Raw genomic sequence first — 16,347 nt, forward strand, 5'->3', positions numbered from 1 at the left:
GATCTTAGTGGAGGCTGGCTGGAGATCCTCCACTCAAGGGAGTTAAAGAAGGTGAAGGCGTTTGAGTTTTGGCTCAGGTTTCTTGACCACTGCATAAAGAACGCTGCAGCTTCTTCGTCATTTATTCCTGGTTTACCACCCTGATGGGCAGAGCAGGGGTGGGTGTGCTGAGGGTCAGAAGAGCAGAACCTGGTGTGGAATCCTGTCTGCATTGTTCCTGGGGTGACCTTGAGCAACTTCCTTTACTTTGCTGAGCCTTGGTTTCTTCATATGTAAGAAAATGGCATCAAATGAGAAATTCATGATGTCCTGGCTGCTGTGACCAAACCCTCGTGGAGGATGAGATGCCTCATTCACAGTGATCTCCTGATGGACTTGCCAAACAGGAGTCTTCATTATTTTACAAATGAGGAAGGATGTGAAATATTAGCATAGCGTCAGACAAGGGGCCTGTTCAATAAATATTGATTCCCTGCTTCTGTAATATTTGCAAAATTAAAAAGACCACACTCATGGATAAACCTAGTGTCTCCAATGCATTCATTATGAAACAAGAGAGAATAAAAACATGATTTACACAGTCGAATTATAAAATAAAAGAAAGAAAAAAGAGCCTCACAAATATAGGTGGGAGAAAATGATAAAGAGAACAATTGGTGAATTACAAAATAGAAACATAGCAAGATCAGCAAATACATTGTATTGGGGGAGAAGGTTTACTTAGACCCAATCTTTGGCTAATATGGTAGAGAATCTTATTTCAAATAAAATTAGAAATCTTGTTTTAACAATATAAAAACATGATGTAAAATTCTATACTAATCGGTTTAAAACATACTGAAGATTGTTGGACAAAAATTAATATGGCCAAAAATGATCCAAGTTGGTAAATCACCTGAAAATCAATAACCTTGCTATAGTAGTTTTTAATGATTAAAGAATATCTCCCTAATATCTCTGTCAAGGCTTCTACACACAATTTTGTTGCTGAGTTCTCTCAGATTTTCAGGGAATAAACAATTTCTGTGTCGCTTGTAGTTTCAGCGTTAGGAAAAAAAAAAAGAATCCTGTCATTGTTTATTTTAAGAAGCCAGCACAGCCAGGATGCCCAGCCTCACACACACACACACACACACACACACACAGATTGATTTCACTTATGGAAAAATACTGAAATAAATCCCTGGCAAGGGAATCAACAATAAATTATACAGCTAACCCACTATCATCAAGTAGGGTTTGCCACAGAAATGTAGGATGCCAGGATGGATTCCTATCAGGATATCTGATGACATCAAATGACATTTACATAGGCCAAAAGAAAAATAATTGCTCTCTTTCCAGTAAATGCCATGAAGGCATTTCATAAACGCACAGATTTTTCTGATTTACCAGAATATTAAAATTAAAAAACTGAAATTTTTGCCAAGTAGGAACAGAAGGATACTTTAATGTTTTGAAGATTAAATGGCAATTATTTCAAACCAAAAATCAGTCATCAACATCAAGTTCATGGACAAACACCAGAAGTGTGTGCATCAAAGTTGGGCACAAAACTAGCATTTTTTGTCTCTTTTCCTGAGCTACCCGTTCCTTCCTCACCCTGGCTTAAGAAGGGTCCTGGGCAATCCCAAAAGAGCAAAGGTAGGAGGAGACAGAAATCATACCCAGAAGCATTTCAGTCTGCTGGGCCGGCTTTGAGACCAGGCCCTCAGAGAAAACAGGTCAATATGCTTGGAAGATAAAAACCCTCTGGCCCTGGGCAGGTGCCCTGGCACTACGTGGGCCGGGTGCACTATGTCTGCAAGGGAGTGTGACAGGACTGGTAATGGGCAGCCTCCGCCCCGGGAGTGACTCAGAATCACCCACAAATTTTGCAGATATACAGGCTGCTGGATGTCGCCTTCCCACAACCTGTATTCTGTAGGTCAGTGGAGGTAGAGTTCAGGATCTGCATAGCTCCTCTGGTGATTCCGAGGCTCAGCAGGGCAAGAAGCAGGTTCAGAGAGGCTGAGTGATTTATCCTAGGTCACACAGGAGGCAGGCTGTGCATTAGACACTCCACTCACACAGTGCCTTTGCTGTGGACCACACCAGCAGGCAGGGTCTTCAGTGTTTTCTGATTCTGTGACATGGATTGACCCTTTGAGGCCTCTGCAACATCATCCGTACAGAAGGAAGCTGTGATGGTTCATTTTATGTGTCAATTTGACTGGCTCACAGGGTGCCTAGATATTTGGTTATACATTATTTCAAAGGAGTGCTTCCAGATGAAATTAGCATCTGAATCAGGGGACACAGTAAAGAAGATTGCCCTCCCCAATGTGGATGGGCGCCATCCAATCTATGGAGGGCCTGAACAGACAAAAGGTAGAGGAGGGGAGAATTCACCCCTTCTCTGCCTGACTGCTGCCCAGGGACTGGGGATGACATCATCAGCCCCATTGGTTCTCAGGCCTTCCCACATGGGCTGCACTGTACCATCGGATCTCCTGGGTGTCCAGTTTGCAGATAGCAGACTGTGGGATGTCTTGCCTCCATAACTACGTGTGCCAATTCCTCATAATAGATGAAGCCACAGGCTATATCTGTGCAGTTACTATTGGTTATGTCCTATAGGAGATCTCGACCTCTCCCCTCTCTGCCTCCCTCTTCCCCTCTGCATCCACACCCACACCCATATCTGAAGTGGTATGACATCAGGCACTCCCCTGCACACATCCTTGGAGGTGTCTTTCTAGTGTGGCATCACTTCCTATGTTCTGGACGGTGATTCCTGTGTTCTTTTCAAGAGCTCCTCATGCCCTGCCCCAGACAGTTGCTGCTCTGGGATGGGGAAACACCAGGCTTAGCATGCTGGCCTTCAGACACAGCCCCTTTCAGCCAGTGGCCAGAGTTCAGGCAGGGCCAGGTGGCAGCGTCACTCCCTCTTCTATTTTTTACTATAGAACTTTGCTTTATTGGAATCAAAGTTCTTTGGTGCTGTGCTAATTGTCTGTTGCCTTCTGTTACCTATTGTTAACCCCTTCCTTTCTGGGACAACTTATGTTGAAACCAAGGTGAGTCATATCTAGTAAATGGTCCTTTCGGAAACTCTGCTCTGGTTACTTGGAAGATGAATGTTGTCATCTGGGTAAGTGATATTCTGGGCTTGCCACAGGCCAGAATCCACAGTGGGGCTGGGTGCTGATCCCTGAACCTGTTTTGGGCCCACAGCCCTTTCTTCAGTTGTGTAATGAACATGTTTTCCACTAAAGAATGAAGACAAAGATGAAATTTCAATCTCTTACTCTGACATATTGGTGACTCTGCTGTGAAGATCTGTATCTATGATTCTTTGCTTTCCAATATGGTAGCAACAAGCCATATTGGCTACTTACATTCAAATTAAATTAAATCCAGCTCAGCTGGTAAAGAACTCGCTTGCCAGTGCAAAAGACATAAGAGACATGGGTTCAATCCCTGGATCAGGGAGATCCTCTGGAGAAGGAAATGGCAACCTATTCCAGTATTCTTGCCTGGAAAATTCCATGGACAGAGGAGCCTGGGGGCTACAGTCCATGGAGTCACAAAGAGTCAGGCATGACTGAACATGCATATACAGCCTGATATATTGGCAACTCTGCTGTGAAGATCTGCATCTACAATTCTGTGCTTTCCAATATGGTAGCCACAAGCTATATTAGCTACTTACATTTAAATGAAATTAAATCTTCAACACCTCAGTCACACTGGCCACATTTCAGTTGCTTGATAGCAACATGTGACTAGTGGCTCCTGTATTTGCAGAAAGGACATTTCCATCCTCGCAGAAAGTTCTTTTGGATGGTGCTGATCTATTGAATGAGGATAATATCATCTGGGCTTCCCTAGTAGCTCAGATGGTAAAGAATCTGCTTGCAATGCATGAGACTTGGGTTCGATCCATGGGTTGGAAAGATCCCCTGGAAAAGTAAATGGCTACCCACTCCAGTATTCTTTCCTAGAGAATCCCATGGACAGAGCCTGGCAGGCTACAGTCCATGGGACTGCAAAGAGTCAGACACCACTGGCGACTAACATACACACACACAATATCATCTACCTCAGAGGCCTGTTATGGCAACTAAATGAAATGTTGTGTGTAAGGTGCTTAGATTAATACTTAGCATAGAAACATGCTTGATAAATGGAATTTGATACTATTCATGAGATAAAATTTTTAGAAGAAAGTGACTCTACCAAATTTAGTTCGAGGAAACCTCATGTAGAGTCTCTGAGTACAGGTGTAATTCCCAGCATCGTCTTTCCTGAGGCTGGGGTTGCAGGAAGCATTGAGGAGGATGAGGAGTTGGGTCCTTTCAGCGCCTTTTGCTCTGGGCACAGTCACAGGCATTTATGGAACCTGACTGCCTGCTGGTCGGGGGAAGGGAGAGTCTGGGGAGTGGGTTGCTGATTCCTTAAACCCAGCTGAAGGAAGCAATGGGAGGAACAGTAGCAAAATGGATCAGGTTTAATTGTTAGAGAGAGAGGAGATAAGAAGAAGGAGTGAAAGTGAAGTTGCTCAGTCATGTCCGACTCTTAGCGACCCCATGGACTGCAACCTACCAGGCTCCTCCATCCATGGGATTTTCCAGGCAAGAGTACTGGAGTGGGTTGCCATTGCCTTCTCCGAAGAAGAAGGAAGAGGTAGACAAAACGAGAGAGAGAACATAAACTACAGGAGAAACAACTTTTCTTCTTCGTGTAGAAAGCCAAGCCTAGTTTCATGTCCCTGACTCTTGCTCTGTTGTTGAACCTACCAAGCCTGAATGAGTACTTGAGGTAGAATGATACCCATGCTGGTTTAGCGGTTGCCTAGAGTATGATGCTTTCCCATTGTCTAGAAAACACAGAATGCAGAAATGGCCTAGGGAGCCTTGGTGCCACCTCAGCTGCTATATAACTGAAGTTTAGGGGATGCAGTCAGGTCGGCACTGAGCAAGCTTTAGATTGGGAGGCACCCTTCTAATAGAGATAGACAGCAGAATGTGAGAGGAAAAGCACGCTGCACACTCCCTGCCAGCCTCCTCTGGGCTCCCCAGATGGTTTCCTCTGACCCACATTTCTCCTTAAAAGTCTCTGCTGAAATTAGCTGAAGACTGAAGCTGAGATGACTAGACAGTGAAAGCCCAAGGAATCCTAGGGGATGGCCCCTGTAGCTGCTATACAATGCCATCCCTCTCAAATTAATCAGAGTAACAATAACTAGTGTTTAGTAAGTTCTTACAATGTGCTAGACAATGTTCTATGTATTGTCTTCATTTATTCCTTAAAATAATCTTGTTAGGCACTGGCACCATTTTTATCCTCATTCTTTTCACCTAAAAAAATGAAAAAATGGGCAGAACATAGACAGAGATTGATTCCTGGTTACTCAGACAATGCAGGAGATTCTACTGATGCACAAGGTATTATTAGTAGCAAACAGGAGCCTAAAATATAATATGAGGAAAAGTGCAGTATGTGGGGGGCTTCCCAGTTGGCTCAGTGGTAAAGAATCCACCTGCCAATGCAGGAGATTCAGTTTCTATCCCTGGGAAGATCCCCTGGAGAAGGAAATGGCAATCCACTCCAGTATTCTTGCCTGGAGAATCCCATGGACAGAGGAGCCTGGTGGGCTGCATACAGTCCTTTGGGTCGCAAAGAGTCAGACATGACAGCAACTGAAGATGCACGCATGTAGTATGTGAAGTCAGAAAGTTTAGTTTAAATCCTGCTCTTTCCCTAACTATGTCACATTGTGCAAGTCACATCACCTGTCTGAACCCATTCCCTCACAAAACTGGGAAGAACAAAAAACAGAGAAAGAGAAGACGTATGGAAAGCTCTGAAAAATACAAGTGTTCAGTGCTGCCAGTTGCGATAAGGGATACAAAGAAATATCAACATATACATTTTAAAAGAAATGTGGGAATGAAAAATGATCCCCTGGTAGAGTTTTTGGATGGATAAGCTTTGGGGTGAGAAGAAGAATGGGAGTAAAATGTACTTGGCCCTTGGCTGCCTCTACTATGGGTTCCTGGAATGATTCTGTGTGAGTCATTTCATTTCTGTTTGCCTCAGTTTCTCCTTGACCCCAAAAGACATCACAAGTTGAGATGTTGTTGGAATTAGATAAAAAACTCAATCCTTTCTAAATAAAAATGTTATAAATTCTCAACACTATAAATATAGTCTCACATCTATTGCTCAGCACCTTGTGAAAAAACAACATTCTAAAAGAATCTCATCTGAAAATAACAAAGGGGGGAAAATATAATCCTTCCAAGCTTTAAATAGAGTTCTCTGCTCAGTTCTCCTTAGGAATGAAGTCCAGAAGGGAGTCATTGTTGGGGACTTATTGCTTCTTGCTGGTAAGCTGGATCCTAGAAGTTTGAAGCACCCTCATCTTAACTAAAGCGAAGTCGCTCAGTCACGTCCAACTCTTTGCGACCCCATGGACTGTAGCCCACCAGGCTCCTCAATCCACAGAGTTTTCTAGGCAAGAATATTGGAGTGGGTTGCCATTTCCTTCTCCATCTTAACTAAGCAGCATCCTAAACCCCATCAGATCCCCACTCACCCTCGCCTTCCCAAAGCTACAAATCAGTCCTGAATTAGGACAAGAGATGGTTGCTGCTGCTGCTGCTGCTAAGTCGCTTCAGTCGTGTCCGACTCTGTGCGACCCCAGAGACGGTAGCCCACCAGGCTCCCCCGTCCCTGGGATTCTCCAGGCAAGAACACTGGAGTGGGTTGCCATTTCCTCCTCCAATGCATGAAAGCAAAAAGTGAAAGTGAAGTCGCTTAGTCGTGTCTGACTCTAGTGACCCCATGGACTGCAGCCTTCCAGGCTCCTCTGTCCATGGGATTTTCTAGGCAAAAGTACTGGAGTGGGGTCAAGAGATGGTTACTCCAGGGTTTATGTCTTGTTCTGTCATCAGAAAACCCCTATTCTGTGTAACCTAACCTGGCTTCATTGAGTGTGTTCCACAGAGTGCTTGGCGTTTCATTCCCATTCAGTAACGCTAGTGATATTATAATCATTAGCTTACTAGACATTATACTCTGTCCTCTTGTTTTAGGTTCTGCTGTCGGCTTTTGGAAGCATGAACAGGATGTTTGAGCATCAGTGCCCTCAAAGTGGCCCTTAGCCAGGTCCTTTGTATCATTGAAAATGCCAGCACAAGAATGTTTAGTGGACTGAGAAATTTCCCTTGGAGCTTCATGTCCTGAAACTGAGATAGTTCTAGAAAAGCCAAGTGGGCTCACTTGGCTGCAAGGTGGAGTTAGTGGTCATCTGTTGGGGTGGGGGAGTCAGGGGGTTTGAACATTGCCACAAAATATTTCTTTAATTTTATAACTGATGTCTAAAACTCTTTTATAGGTGATCAGCCTTTACAAGACTAAAAATACAAATACATGTGAGAGAGGCAAGGCAATTGTTGAAATTCATCCTATTGTACAAATGATTGACATGTTATCTTCCCTTTGAGTAAATTCTAACTAGGAAAGAAAAAAGAAAAAGACAGTGATACCTGAACAGAATAAAGAGTGATGAACACTGACAGAGGGGCTCGTTTATGGAGATGGAAGAGACCCTACAGCTACTACTACAATCCTCATACCTTTGCTTCCCCATTTTTTATGTGGGAATCCTGAGACATGTAACCTAGTGACATGCTGTGTTAGAACTGGGTTAAAACCCAGGGGTCCTGTTTCCTGGTATAGAGTCTTTCCATCCCACTGTGGATGCAACACTGTAGCTGAGGGGATCAGATGAATTTCAGTCTCCTTCCAGTTTGGTTTGGGCCAGCCCTGAAAACCAGGTTTCAAGCCCATCCTTTCAGTGGGAAGTACCATGGGAGACAGTCAGAGGGCCCAGGAGCTGGGCATGTCCCAGGTGGGGAGTTTCACTCACCTTTGGCCGCATCCAGCTTAGGTTGGAGAGGTTTTTTCCCTTGAGGAGCTGCAGACCTATGGAATAAGTCTCGGCAGGGAATGTCTCATCCTCAAACAGCAGCCCTCTGTTTAGGCAATGATCCCGCAAGGAGTAAAAGTCCTGCTCCTTGAATTTGATGATGGGGGTCTTGGCTGGAAACTGCTGGTTGTGTGCCATGATTCTTCCTAGAAGAGGTATCAGATCTTTCCTTTTGGGTGAGAAAAAGAGGTATTTTTAGGGATAAGCTGTCAAGTACTTTGCATCACTGGATGTGAGCCCTGGAAGGCATTCAGATGTCTGCCACCTTTACAAGTGAGACTGGAACCAGGTAAGTTCTGTCCCTGTGGACCCAGCCAGTTGGTGGGGGGCAAGCCCAGACTAGAATCCAAGAAAACTTCCTTCTAGGTCAGTTTTCAATCTGCATACCGAACAGCTTTTCAGGATGCTCTTACATGCATGAGAGACTATTTATACATTAATGAACATTTATTGAGTACTGACCTTGTACCAGGCACTTTTCTGAATGCCGGTAATTCAAAGATAAATATGACATGATATTTATCCCCTGGAGGCTCGTTATCAAGTGGCAAAATATATTAGACATTTCAACAACTAGCTATCGTTCAACAGAAATGGTCTACTTAAAAATGTGTAAAAAGTCCTGTGGATATAAAGAGGAGGAGCTAGGAACTGCCAAGAAATGTTTCTCCCACGAGTTCTCACCCTGCAATTGGCCTTGGGGGAAAAGAATTTTCCAGGTGGAGAACTGGTAGGTAGATTAAAAAAAAAAAAGCCCCAGGACTTCCCTGGTGATCCAATGGCTGAGACTTTGTGTTCCCAATGCAGGGGGCATGGGTTTGATCCCTGAGGAGAACTAGATCCCACATGCCACGACTAAGACCCAGGATAGCAAAATAAATAAATAAATAAAAATTTTTAAAAAGTCCCTCCAGTGTCCCAAGTAGCAAGTATGTGGAGGACCAGGAGTTGGATTAGAAAGGTCATGGGTGTTAGAGGGAATGGGATGGGCTGGAGGGTCGGTGGAGTTGGGGTTGGGGATAATGAGTGTTGCCAGACAAGGCCAGGAAGGTAGGTTGGAAAGCTGGATTGTTTTTGTTTTATACCCTTCAAGTGCTGCAGGGCCATTGAAGATCCGTGTGTGGGATTACGGAGCAAGTTGGAGGCTAGGTGGCGGAATGGAGAGGGTCTGAGACAGGGCGGAGGTTGGGAGGCTGCTGCATTTGTCCTTGGGAGGGTCAGTGTTATGGCAGTGGTCATAAAGATGGTGGAGAGAGAGATTCCAGAGTCATTTTATAGGTAGAATATATAGGGCTTGATATATATATATATATATATATATATATATATAGGTATATAGGTATATACAGGTAGAATATGGAGATGTGGGGTAGGAAAAAGAAAAGGCAGTGTGATGAACAATCAAATAAGTTTTGAGTTTGCTTTCTGCTCTCACCACCTACATATCCAGTTCTGCAATCGTGAGTTAGTATTCAACCCTGTGAACCTATTTCTCTACCTGTACAGATTGATGATACCAATCTTGGAGTGTTTATTGCTGTATTAAATGAGGTTGGACCTAACAGACTGAATAATCCTCAGTCACTTCAGTCGTGTCCAACACTTTGCGACCGTATGGACTGTAACCCACCAGCCTCCTCTGTCCATGGGATTCTCCAGGCAAGAATACTGGAGTGGGTTGCCATGCCCTCCTCCAGAGGATCTTCCCAACCAGGGGATCAAACTCATGTCTGCCTGCATCTCCTGCATTGCAGATGGATTCTTTACCCACTGAGCCACCTGGCAACAGTAGGCAGTCAATAAATGTCAGTGTCCTAATTTCTCTAAAGAGAAGTCAAGGAAGTCTGGGTTTTCTTGTTCAGGAAGCTACAGGGATGTAACTGATGCCATTTAACAAAATATGTTTCACATCCTCCATCTGCTAGACAAGCTGGGTTGGATCTGAATCCACACTTACTAGCTGCGGGACTTGAAAAACCTATTTAGCACTTAAACTTGTACTTTTCAAGCTTCTTTGATCAGAGTCTGTTAAGGTGACACAAAAGACCCCAAGGTTCATATGTCCTATCCATACCTACTTCACAGTGAAAAAGCAATCGAATGATGACAAAGAACTAGAGAGGAACATGAATGAACAACTCATAAAGAAAGAATATGAGCTTATAATCAAGATTTCAGATCACAGAAAAATATGCAAACAAAAAATAATTTACAATTTTCTTACAGTTAATATATAATAGTATATTGCAAATTATTTAGATAACACAAATAAATACACAAAATAGCACCAATGAAGTATCACTGCACACACATATTTAGAGAGAATTATATATACAATTGCCCAATAAACAAAGTAAGAATAATTTATATGTGAACTACTAGGTTGGACCATATGAAAGTAAATATGGGCAATTTAATTTGGTTTAGTCCTGTATGATATATACATTTCTTCATTCTAGTTCTTGGAAAATAACAGGTGAAAATATGTCAGTGTACCTCACCACTCACTATAGGGTTAAGAGGAAAACCTACAACAAATTATGTAAGAGTAATAAAGCTGAAATAACAGTCAGGTACAATTCAAGAACAAGAAAACAATAATAGAATTTGGTTTCCAAGTAAAGACAAGGCAATGACACCTGGTAAGGAAGAGTTGTGAAAATTGTGGGTCTGCCAACCCTGTACATGCTTAGGGATGGTGGAACCAATACAGCACCACCAAGCCATTGACCTATGATTATGGGACTATTCTTAAGCAGCTCTTAATTACAGCTGAAAATGAGTCAGAAGAGTTTGGCTTGACTTCTCCACGAGAATCTTAAAAAAAGGCCTTATGTTTGGGGATCAGATCCAGGCTCATCTGCAGGGCCCTTACTGCCCACTACTGGGCAGTGGACTGGGTAGCTTTAGGAATCCCCCTTCTAAGACTCTCTTTTCTCTTTTGTGAAATGGAGATGATACTCATACACAAGCTATAGAGTTGTGGTGAGACTCAGATGAAACCATGCTTGCTGAATGTTTAGCACTGACTAATCAACAGAAACTGGTCACTGAACAGTGGTTATTAGCATAATTAACATTATTATCATTTTGGCCATGAAAGGACATGCAGAAGTCATACACCCTCTAAGAGGAGGACTTGCTCTTATGAATGATGGGCCAGGCCCAGAAGGGGCAGCATGGGTAAGGGTCAGGAGTGGTACATCAGACCCATGTCCTTGGCTTTGCCACTGCTCTGTTTCCACTAACCAAGAGTGCAGTGAGGAAGGAGAAGGCTCTGGGGGCCAGGCGGCAGGCCTGGTTCCATTGCTGGAGGAGGTAGTCTGCTGCTCTGGGAGGGAGGAGAATACTGATGGGAAAAGAGAATAGGCTGGAAGGGAGCCTCAATAGGCACAGATATCACACCTACTGGGTTCACCTTCTTGCTCTTTGAATTGGTAATGGCTTTGCCAGGGAAGAGCCTGTAGAATCCCTTTCTTGGGCATAAAGGGTTTACAGAACTTGACAACATCTCCCTTTTGCGTGCTGCAGAAAAGGCCAAACAATATTCCCACCTGTCACTCTGGCAAGGACTCTTTGGCTTATTCCTTTTCTTCTATATCATATTTGCTTCACTTTATAAAATAAACAAAGGCAGGAGAAGACTCAACTATCTTAGAAAGAGAAAGAAAAAAAGAAAGATGGAAGGCCTACCTGATAGTCAGAATATACCAAGTCTTGCTGCTGTGGTATCTTATTGATCTCAAAATGAAAATGGCATAGAAGAAGCTAGAAAAATGGCAAAAAGAGTTGAAATCAAGTTCTTTTTTAAAACTGAAATATAGTTGATTTACAATATTGTGTTAGTTCTAGGTGTACAGCAAAGTTTTTTTCAGATATATATGTGTGTATATATATACACACATATATGTACAGGTTATTTTCCAGTATAGGTTATTATAAGATATTGAATATGGTTCCCTGTGCTCTACAGTAAAACCTCAGTGTTTATCTGTTTTACATATAGTAGTTTGTATCTGTTAATCCCATACTCTTAATTTATCCTTCCCCCTCTGATAATCATAGGTTTGTTTTCCATGTCTGTGAATCTTTTCTGTTTTGTATATATTCACTTGTATTAATTTTTAGATTCCACATATAAATGATATTTTTCTTTGTCTGATTTACTTTATTTAGTATGATATTCTTTAGGTCCATCCATATTGCTGCAAATGACAATATTTTGCTGGCTGAGCAATATTCTGTTGTATATTTATATATCTTCTTAAACCATCTGTTGATGGGCACTTGGGTTGCTTCTGTTTCTTGGCTATTATAAACAGCACTGCTATGAACAGTGGAGTGCATGTATATTTTTGAATTAGAACTTTCATCTTTTCCAGATATAAGCTCAAGAGTGGGATTTCTGGATCATATGGTAGCTTTATTTTTAGTTTTTTACTGGTTTTCATAGTGACTGTACCAATTTACATTGCTACCAACAGTTTACAAGGGTTTCCTTTTCTCTGCACCCTATCTAGCATTTATCATTTGTAGACTTTTTAATGAGAGCCATTCTAACATAAAGAGAAGATGGACTTCAGAAGAAAAAAAATGTCCCAAAGTTAAATGACTACAGAAGATTCCAACTCAAGTTTTTATTCTGCCCCTTATTAGTCATATGAGCCCAAAGACGTTTTTCTAAGCACTTAGAACTTCAGTTTTCTTTTCTGTCAAATGGGTACAATGAAACTTTGTTGAAAAATAAAATGAAAAAATAGGTGGGACGAGATGTAAGTCATGAAACATTATACAAAGATATTAATTTCTTATTTCTCTGACTCCAATAAACTTGTCCTAAATTTTCATGCATTTCTACCACTCAGAGATGGATAGCTGTAAGAATACATGGGCTTCTCTAGTGGCTCAGATGGTAAAGAATCTGCCTGCAATGCAGGAGATGTGGGTTTGATCCCTGGGTTGGGAAGATCCCCTGGAGGAGGGCACAGCAACCCACTCCAGTATTCCTTCCTGGAAACTCCCATGGACGGAGGAGCCTAGAGTCCATGTAGCCCATGGACAGTTCATGGAGTAGCAGAGTCAGACCCGACTGAACAACTAAGCACAACACAGCACAGCCAGTCTTTAAACTTTACAAACAATTGCATTTGTTAGTTTTTAAATTAGGCCACTTTGATATATGTAAGACAATATATAAGCTATGTCAGTTCAGTTCAGTCACTCAGTCGTGTCCAACTCTGTGTGATCCCATGGACTGCAGCACGCCAGGCTTCTCTGTCCATCACCAACCCCCAGAGCTTACTCAAACTCATGTCCATTGAGTTGGTAATGCCATCCAACCATCTCATCCTCTATCATCCCCTCCTCCCGCTTTCAATCTTTCCCAGCATCAGGGTCTTTTCCAATGAGTCAGTTCTTCACATCAGGTGGCCAAAGTATTGGAGCTTCATCTTCAGCAACAATCCTTCCAACAAATATTCAGGACTGATTTCCTTTAGGATTGACTGATTGGATCTCCTTGCAGTCCAAGGGACTCTCAAGAGTCTTCTCCAACACTACAGTTCAAAAGTATCAATTCTTCGGTGCTCAGTTTCCTTTATAGTCCAACTCTCATATCCATACATGACTACGGGAAAAACCATAGCTTTGACTAGACAGACCTTTGTTGGAAAAGTAATGTCGCTTGGGGCTAGTGCACTGGGACAACTCACAGGGATGGTATGGGGAGGGAGGAGGGAGGAGGGTTCAGGATGGGGAACACATGTATACCTGTGGTGGATTCATTTTGATATTTGGCAAAACTAATACAATTATGTAAAGTTTAAAAATAAAATAAAATTAAAAAAAAAAAAGAAACAATCAAAAAAAAAAAAAAGAAAAGTAATGTCTCTGCTTTTTAATATGCTATCTAGGTTGGTCATAGCTTTTCTTCCAAGGAGCAAGCCTCTTTTGATTCATGGCCGAAGTCACCATCTGCAGTGATTCTGGAGCCCCCAAAGATAAAGTCTCTCACTGTTTCTATTGTTTCCCCATCTATTTGTGTTGAAGTGATGGGACTGGATGCCATGATCTTAGTTTTCTGAATGCTGAGTTTTAAGACAACTTTTTCACTCTCCTCTTTCACTTCATCAAGAGGCTTTTTAGTTCTTCTTCGCTTTCTGCCATAAGGATGGTGTCATCTGAATATCTGAGGTTATTGATATTTCTCCCAGAAATCTTGATTGCATCTTATGCTTCATCCAGCCTGGCATTTCTCATGATGTACTCTGCATACAAGTTAAATAAGCAGGGTGACGGTATACAGCCTTGACGTACTCCTTTTCCTATTTGGAACCAGTCTGTTGTTCCATGTCCTGTTCTAATTGTTGCTTCTTGACCTGCATACAGATTTCTCAGGAGGCAGGTCAGGTGGTCTGGTATTTCCATCTCTTGAAGAATTTTCAACAGTTTGTTGTGATCCACACAGGCAAAATCTTTGGTGTAATCAATACAGCGGAAGTAGATGTTCTTCCAGAACTCTCTTGCTTTTTTGATGATCCAACAGATGTTGGCAATTTGATCTCTGGTTCCTCTGCCTTTTCTAAATCCAGCTTGAACATCTGGAAGTTCCCAGTTCACGTATTGTTGTTGCCTGGCTTGGAGAATTTTGAGCATTACTTTGCTAGCATGTGAGATGAGTATAATTGTGCAGTAGTTTGAGCATTCTTTGGCATTGCCTTTCTTAGGGATTGGAATGAAAACTGACCTTTTGCAGTCCTGTGGCTACTGCTGAGTTTTCAAATTTGCTGGCATATTGAGTACAGCACTTTCATAGCATCATCTTTTAGGATTTGAAATAGCTCAACTGGAATTCCATTACCTCCACTAGCTTTGTTTATAGTGATGCTTCCTAAGGCCCACTTGACTTTGCATTCCAGGATGTCTGGCTCTAGGTGAGTGATCACACCATAATGGTTATCTGAGTCATGAGGATCTTATTTTTATATTTCTTCTGTTTATTCTTGCCACATCTTCTTACTATCATCTGCTTCTGTTATGTCCATACCACTTCTGTCCTTTATTGTGCCCACCTTTGCATAAAATGTTCCCTTGGTATCTCTAATTTTCTTGAAGAGATCTCTAGTCTTTCCCATTGTATTGTTTTCCTGTATTTCTTTGCATTGATCACTGAGGAAGGCTTTCTTATCTCTCCTTGCTATTCTTTGGAACTCTGCATTCAAATGGGTATATATTTCCTTTTCTCCTTTGCCTTTAGCATCTCTTCTTTCTTCAGCTATTTGTAAGACCTCCTCAAACAACCATTTTGCCTTTTTGCATTTCTTTTCCTTGGTCATGGTTTTGATCACAGCCTCCTGTACAACGTTATGAAGCTCCATCCATAGTTCTTTAGGCTCTCGTCTATCAGATCTAATTCTTTGAATCTATGTCACTTCCCCTGTATAATAGTAAGAGATTTGATTTAGGTCATACCTGAATGGTCTAGTGGTTTTCCCTACTTTCTTCAATTTAAGTCTGAATTTGGCTATAAGGAGTTCATGATCTGAGCCACAGTCAGCTCCTGGTCTTGTTTTTGCTGACTCTATACAGCTTCTCCATCTTTGGCTACAAAGAATATAATCAATCTGATTTCGGTATTGACCATCTGGTGATGTTCATGTGTAGAGTCTTCTCTTGTGCTATTGGAACAGAGTGTTTGTTATGACCAGCACATTCTCTTGGCAAAACTCTGTTAGCCTTTGACCTGCTTCATTTTGTTAGCCTTTGACCTACATAAGCTATGTAGACTATGAAATATCATAACCTCATGAACACTCATGATCCTACCACCAAGGTTATGAACACACCAATACTTATGAAGGTATTTGTGCTTTCCTCCCCCAGAGGAGGCCAAAACCAGAATGTTGTATTTATCATTCTCTTGCTTTTATTGAAAAACAGGTTTATCACATATTTATGCATTTCTATATTGAATCATTTTACTTTTCCTTATTTTTCAGCTTTTAAAAATTATAGAGAGGAGTTCCAGTTCCTTTATGGCAATGTAAGAAGCCCCCTATACAATCCACCTGTCCTCCTGATTATAACTGTAACTATAACCTCTGGAAACAATAAAAACTGGGAATCTGAAAACAAAAGCTGGCAAATTGTACAGGGGAGTCAAAACTTGGAGAAGAAACAAGCAGGAGGGTGAATTTCCAGGTCTTTGATTTTTCCCTCTCATACTTTTGCCATGAGGATGGGGCTCAGTCATCAAGTGTCCCAGTATAGATAACTGAAGCTTTGGTGGACACCCTGCTGTTTTTCTGGGAAAGGAATTCCTACAGACTTGGAGGGAGAAGACACTAGGGGAAAGAAGCCGAGAAGAGAGG

General features: G+C 42.0%; 1 protein-coding gene across 1 annotated transcript in view; it reads right to left on the reverse strand.

Annotated features, from left to right (window-relative positions):
• The window catches only part of CAPN13 (calpain 13), a 90,344-nt gene that overhangs the window by 55,460 nt on the left and 18,537 nt on the right, over window positions 1-16,347 (reverse strand). The window contains exon 2 of the mRNA XM_086323631.1: window positions 7,919-8,147. Within this exon, the coding sequence (XP_086179757.1) occupies window positions 7,919-8,116 (198 nt within the window). The 5' untranslated portion in view covers window positions 8,117-8,147. The remainder of the gene's footprint in view (window positions 1-7,918; window positions 8,148-16,347) is intronic.

The sequence above is a fragment of the Bos grunniens genome, chromosome 11 (genome assembly GCF_055505025.1).
Source record: "Bos grunniens cultivar Pamir isolate PY7600 chromosome 11, Bosgru_T2T1.0, whole genome shotgun sequence".
Lineage (NCBI taxonomy): Eukaryota > Metazoa > Chordata > Mammalia > Artiodactyla > Bovidae > Bos > Bos grunniens.